General features: G+C 39.7%; 1 protein-coding gene across 1 annotated transcript in view; it reads right to left on the reverse strand.

Moving 5' to 3' along the window:
* Nucleotides 1–5,249: 5,249 nt before the first annotated feature.
* Nucleotides 5,250–7,140, reverse strand: part of nyap1 (neuronal tyrosine phosphorylated phosphoinositide-3-kinase adaptor 1) — a 40,175-nt gene continuing 38,284 nt past the window's right edge. The window contains exon 7 of the mRNA XM_016560630.1: nucleotides 5,250–5,767. Coding sequence (XP_016416116.1) covers nucleotides 5,372–5,767 — 396 coding nt within the window. The 3' untranslated portion in view covers nucleotides 5,250–5,371. The remainder of the gene's footprint in view (nucleotides 5,768–7,140) is intronic.

The raw sequence follows: 7,140 nt of genomic DNA on the forward strand, positions 1-7,140 counted from the left end.
CGTTCCTCGCTCCTTGCCTCCCGAGAAGTGTGACAATAATATAATATAATATAATTAGTGGTGGAAAGAGTACTAAGAAATTGTACTTAAGTAAAAATATTGCTACTTAAGGAATAATTTACTTGAGTACAAGTAAAAGTACTGAAAAATAATATGACTCAAGTAAGAGTAAAAAAGTAGTATCTCCGTGTTTCCTCGTTCCTCGCTCCTTGCCTCCCGAGAATTGTGACAGTCTTATGATGTCAAGAACCACTTAATATAGATGGGTAATTTTTTTTTAAATGACTGCAGATTAATGGCGACTTGACATTTTAAGTTCAGTCAAGGCATTTGCATTAAATAACTAAACTTAATTATGCTCAGTATATAGCTAAATAATAATTTAATTTAATTTTAAAAACATTAAGAAAATGTTTAATTTTGGTTTTAATTTCACAGATTTTACAAAAATGTTACAGATTTTACAGTGCAAAATTAAGCTAATTAAGGCAAATGATACTACTGGCAAGTGCCAAGCAATCTTTTTCTTTTTTCTTTTAATCTAAATAACCATATAATTTATATTTCTGATGCTCTGGACAGATCCTCCTGATCCTTCCTGAAGCATAACTCCAGCTGTTAAAGAACCAGTCTACCTCTTAAACTTCCCCTCAGCACTCAATCTGTATATGTTTCAATGACTGGTACTACTTGATAAATCTGTCACATCACAACAGTCAAATAACGTCTGTAATGATGTTCAAGATCAATGACAGGTTAGAGCCTACAATATAGAAGACCTGTAGAAAGAGAGAACTTGTACAAGAGCTTCATCTATGATACAGGACATCAGTGAAGAGCAAATCAGTCAACACAATTCAGCAACAGACTGTTGTTACAGCTCCCTGTATTCATGATGCTGACACATGTGTAAGAGTCCAAAGAGCTGACAACGACGTCTTGTAATGTGAAAAGCTGCATAATTTGTTAGAAACAAATCCATCCGTAAGGGATTTTAACTTTAAACCATCACTTCTGGCTGAAAGACAAGTCCATAAGTACATCCCCTGTTGTCCTCTTACGAATTTTTTTTTTTTTTAACTGGAGAAAGCAATATTATGGATAGAGGACCTCTTTGTAGTTAAAAAAGATCTTTATGTATTTTTTACAAACAGGTTTTCACATTGCAACACATTGATGGACTGATGTCACATGGATTACTTGTGAATTATTATAATGCTTTTATCAGCTATTTGGACTCTCATTCTGACGGCACCCATTCACTGCAGAGGACCCACTGGTGAGCAAGTGATTTAAAGGGGTCATATGATGCGATTTAAATTTTTCCTTTCTCTTTGGAGTGTTACAAGCTCTTGGTGCATAAAGAAGATCTGTAAAGTTGCAAAGACTAAAGTCTCAAATCCAAAGAGATATTCTTTATAAAAGTTAAAGGGGTCATATGATGCTGCTAAAAAGAACAGTATTTGGTGTAATGAAATGTGTTTATGCTACTTTGTTTGGTCTTCCAAAAGAGGACACGACTAGAAATCAGTGGTTAAGTTGTATTTACAACATTGTTCCAGAACACTTCAACCCAAATATTCAGATGTGTGCAGCACATTTTATGGAGGACCGTTTCCTGATCCTGGTAGAGTAGACTACAATGCCGGCTGTTCTGACTTACAGTACGTTTGTTACACCGTACATACTAACGTATGTAAGTACGTTTTTTATATTTAAAGAGTTTTTATATTTTTTATTTTTTATATTTAAAGCGAGTTTTTTGGGCAGTGTAGAGTAGGGCTTGTTGTTTGTCATTTCTCCGATCACAAATGCAGACATGGTTTTATGTTTACTTAGCGTGATGCAACGCAACGCGTAAAAAGACAGTATAAGTCATTATAATCAGTAATTATGTCCCCTGGATGCAACGAATGCCTAATTTATAATGGGTTTTCATGTTTTTGAATCATCGCTCCGGCCTGACAGGGCATCACAGTATGGTAGGGGCGTAACATTTCCGTCACACGCTTGAGGTATTCGACCAATCACACCACACTGAATGGCTGGCCAATCAGAGCACACCTCGCTTTTCAGACCGATGAGCTTTGTAAAAATCGACGCGTTTCAGAAAGGCGGGGCATAGAGGAGCAACAATAATGTACAGTATGTGGAAAATAATGTGTTTTTTGAACTTTAAACCGCATAAACACATTTCATTACACCAAATAAGCAACATCATATGACCCCTTTAATGCTAAGTTTTCTAAATCTGTTCCGATGAAGCAACAAACTAATCTACATTTTGGATGGCCTGAGGCTGTGTACATTTCCAGCAATTTTTCATTTTTCGGTGAACTATTCCTCAAAGAAGAGAAAGGGAATGAATAAAACATAACCACATTAGAATATACAAGCAGATATTCCATTGATTGTATGTTAAGGAGGTCTGCAGGACAAGAAGACATTAAATCCATGTACATTGCAACAGTTTCTTTCATTCCCTCTCTCTCTTTCTCTCTCACTCACTCACACACACACACACACACATACTGTTATTCGCACATGTATTTTAGGTTCATCATATAAAATTTATTTCATGACGATATCAATGCAAATATAGCACTACAGTGATTTCCAAGGTACACCGTATCTTACCATACCAATATATTATGGCACTCATAATATGGCCACCGTTTATGTAGACACGCAAAGCCGACAGTTTCTGTAAACTAGTTTACCCAATAATACTTACAGTAAGTTACCCTTTTCATCTTAATAAATTGCCACTAGATGATTATTTAGTATATCTGAAGTACAAACTGGGCACAATTTATATAGACTGGGACACAGCCCAACCTTGAACTGAATGATTAAGGGAATCCATCAAGAACTCCCAGCATGCATTGCACCAGCCCTCTACTGTGGTCCTCCGTGCTGTTTGATAAAGACTGTATTTCAAATGGCCACCGGGTGGTGCAGTGAAACCCTGGTGTTGTGGTGACAACATGTCAAACCCTTGGCAACATCACTGCAATGTTGCCATCACATTTACAGTAGTGTTGCCAGGGTGAGAACTGTACAGGGTGGTGGTGCTAACTATTCGGAAAAACAACAACAACAACTTTTAAATACAACCACAACAACAACTGAGAAACATTTAATTGCCAACAGTTACAAAAGATTCCACTCCTTAAAACTCCATCGCATGATCTCCAAAAAAAAAAAAAAAAAAAATCTCAAAGAGCACTCAAAAGAATGAAGAAGAGAAATAAAGCAACAGCAGTGAGGGATACGTAAGCAATAGTAGAAATTCAATATAGCAGCAGAAGTACTTCAAAAATATCCAACTGATATTCCAGCGAGCCGGGTGGAGTGTGTTGGTGAGGTCATGAATGTGATCAGACTTAAGTTGCTTAAAGGGACTTGCATGACACTAGCCGGAAAAAGACATTGGTTGGTTGGTGTGTGTGTGTGTGTGTGTCTGAGACTGTGCCTTTAGTAGAGAGGGCTCGCCTTTCAGCGGTCTATTCAGTACAGTGTAGACAGGTAGCCACAGATAAAACTACTAAATTTCTTTATAAAACAATTAAACACCTTGTACTTTTATACATTATATGCTACAATATATTTATTGATTACAAGTATGAAAGTGGAAATAATTGCTACATTATCAATACAGTTGTACATGTTTATTTTACAGATTTTAACAAGTGTTTTTTTCTTCTCGTTTAATCTCGATGTCATGTGGTTCGCTTTCTTTTGTGTGGAAAAAAGTTCCAGCATCGGTCTGAGGAGCGCCGCTGCGTGTTCATTTTTCTCAGCAGGGTGCTGCGAGTGTGTGCGTTTCTGTATATGCATGTGCGCATGAGCATTGGACAGTGTGAAGAGGTGAAGTTTGCTCCAAAACTGATTTCTCTTTAAGGTTACTGGACTGCTCAATCTGTATGATAAGAGCTTTTATATACGTTATTATATCTTATTAATCGACATTGTAACCCCAATTGATTGACACATGAGACTATGCTGCCAAAAAGACTGAAAAATACAGTTAGGCGTTAGCTCCGGATATGCTCAGATACAGATTAAATGTAAACAAATGAGTTAATATGGTGGTCCGACAGTTTTTAGGTGAACACAATGGCACCTCGTGTTAACGCAGCCCGTGCATTGGTCCTCAGTCTATTTCCTATTTTGTAATGAAGCTCATCCTGTGATCGTACTATTTTCATCAAGTGAATGTTACACAGTTGATGAAATCTCTTTTTTCACCATCATGATTTTGTATTGACTGGGCTAATGATCAGTCTCCTGTTTTAACAAATATTGCTACGAAAGTCTCCTAACTTCTGCTGAACAGCTTTTCTTCTACTCCCCAAATACGCAGACACACGTGTCACCACACTCACTAAATTGGCACTCAATCAATAGGCAGTAATTAAATTAATCTCTTCTACAAACTAGGACAGTACCACACAGCCCTTCATCACCGTTTCCTGTGTCTGAACGTGTAAGACTTTTTTTGTGTATACATGTCAGATTTTGTGTTTTATTGACTCGTTCCCCTGTACTCCTCACCATTTTGTTGTCTATTTGTCTGGATTTTCTCTCATCACTGTTCAGCTTCCAACCTCACACATCTCCAATGCAAAGATACATCTTACAATGTTCACCATGACACCACACACACACACACACACACACATTTTGACACTCTTCTGGAATGTAAAAAAACATCAGTCTAGTGGGTGCCCAGGAAACAGCAGCATAACTGAGTAAATCTGGTCAGTAAAAACACAAAAGTCCAAAGTCACAGACAGCTTATGATATGAAGAAAAGCTCCACTATGATCTTTCAGCATCTCTTCATTCTTTACATATCAAGTTTTGAAGATTTCTTCATTCCTTGGAGGAAAAAGCATGTCTATTCTCCTCACTAATAGTTTATATTCAGAGTACACATGTTACGGTGCTCCAAAGGTTTCCAGTGTGTTTGAAAAAGGTTGTAAACTCAGCAGCACAGGTTGTATTTGCAGCAGGTCACAGAAAGTTCAGACACAGGTGTCTCTCCAGTGTGTGTGCGTGTGTGTGTTTCGTCTGCTGCAACTACATGGCACATAAACACCATAAACAACACATTTTCTCCTGCTTCTACAGAGAGATTTATTCTAAATCATGCTATTCTCTTAGCAAAAAAATGCTCCCGCTTTGTCTTTTCAGTCTTATTTGAATCTCTTCACTCAAAGGCCACTTCTCTCATTTCCCCTAAAATTTCCATTTTGTCTTTTCACACACAAAAGAGAAAAAAAGAAGAAAAGATTTGTACTCCGTATGTCTCTCTCTCAGTCATGTCTTTCTTACTCCCTACCCTCTGTTTGCTCTCTCTGCCTGTGTCAGATGGCCGAGTCCCACACCACAGCCTGTGTCCTCTGGCAGGGTGGTGTTCCAGTCTTGCGGGGCTCTGGCGTTTTTCTCCAGCTGGGTAAAATAGGCATACTGTCCTGCTTACATAAGCTCCTGTCCGGCCGGCGATGAGCTTTAATCTCCTTACACAGGCAGCGCTTTCTCTCGATCACCTCCAGGAGCTTGCCGTCCCGCTGGGCCGGGGCTGTGGAGGTGCAGGCTGTGCCCGCGCTGAGGGAAGCCTGGGCCTGCGCGGCGAGCTGAGCCAGCTGCTGGAACTGGAGCTGGACCTGCTGCTGGTGCTGGTGCTGGTACTGCTGCTGCCGGCTCAGAGACGGACTGCAGGGAGCCTGAGTATGTGCCTGAACCTGCGAGAGAGCGTGAAACTACACACAGAGACAGAGAGAGAAATTGTAAAAATTACTTTGCATAGTTGAGAGCAGATGAAATACATAGTCATGTGATCGTTTGGCATAAAGGCATAAAGGTTTGGCTGGTTAGCATGGTCCAGTTAGCCTCTGCTGGTAGATGAAGTACATTTACATTTAGACATTTAGCAGACGCTTTTATCCAAAGCGACTTACAAATGAGGACAATGGAAGCAATCAAAATCAACAAAAGAGCAATGATATGCAAGTGCTATAACAAGTCTCAGTTAGCTTAACGCAGTACACGTAGCATGCTTTTTTTTTTTTAAATCATATAATAAATAAAAAGAAAACAGATAGAATAGAAAAAGAATAGAGCAAGCTAGTGTTAGAGGCCTTTTTTGCTTTTGTTAATCAGAAGTCAGAAAGTCAGAATTATAATTGTATAATAAATAAAAAGAAAAATAGATAGAATGCAAAAAGAAAAGAGATGCAAGTGTTAGTTTTTTTTTTTAAAGAAAACAAGCAGTTAATAAATAAATAGAGTGCAAGTCTAAAAGGGGCACGTTTTTTTTAATAAAGAATAGAATTAGAATAGAGTGCTAGAGTTAGAGGGTCAAATAAAGATGGAAGTGTCAGGATCATGGACCTGTTTTGTTGTGTTTTGCCCCTGTCTTTGTTCCTGGTTTTCCTTATATTGTCTTTTTCCTGTCCTCGTTTAGTTTAATTATGATTCCTGGCACCTGTGTTTGTTAATTATCCCCAGTATTTAAGTCCTTGCCTTTGCGTTCTGTGTTTGTCGGTTCTACTCGTTATGTTTGTGTGTTTCCTGCCATTTCCAGTGTGGATGTACCCTGTGTTCCGTGGATTAAAGACTGTTTTCGTTTTATTCGTGCTTCCTGCGTGCTTCTTAAACAGCGAACTGTGACAGAAGAACCGACCAAAACTGTTAGCTCCGTGTCTACCCTCTGTTTTTGTTTTTCGTTTTTTGTACAGTGTTTTTTGTTTCCGTAGTTCCCCTCATGGATCCCTTCCCCTGCCCGGAATTCCTCCTCCTGCTGGAGCAGGGGGACAGATCTCTCGAGAACCATACAAGACTGTTCCGGATGTTAGCTAGCACCACCAGCTACCCGGACGACGCGCTCTGCTCATTCTATGACGCGAGCTTGAACACCGCGAGCAGAGCGCCGTCGTCCGAGGATGGTCCTCGAGAGGATTTTGTCGCCTTCGTGGAGTGGACTCTGGCGAGAAACGGATCACCATCTACCACCTGCCCCATGGATGATCTCGTCAGATCCACTCCAGACCCAGTGCCCAGCCCACCATCTCCCCGCGGTGCGGAGCATCAGCCCGAGCCCACCGATGACAGAGAGCCAATTCCCGCCGCGATC

Source organism: Sinocyclocheilus rhinocerous, unplaced genomic scaffold (assembly GCF_001515625.1).
Source record: "Sinocyclocheilus rhinocerous isolate Xijiao unplaced genomic scaffold, SAMN03320098_v1.1 scaffold77, whole genome shotgun sequence".
Lineage (NCBI taxonomy): Eukaryota > Metazoa > Chordata > Actinopteri > Cypriniformes > Cyprinidae > Sinocyclocheilus > Sinocyclocheilus rhinocerous.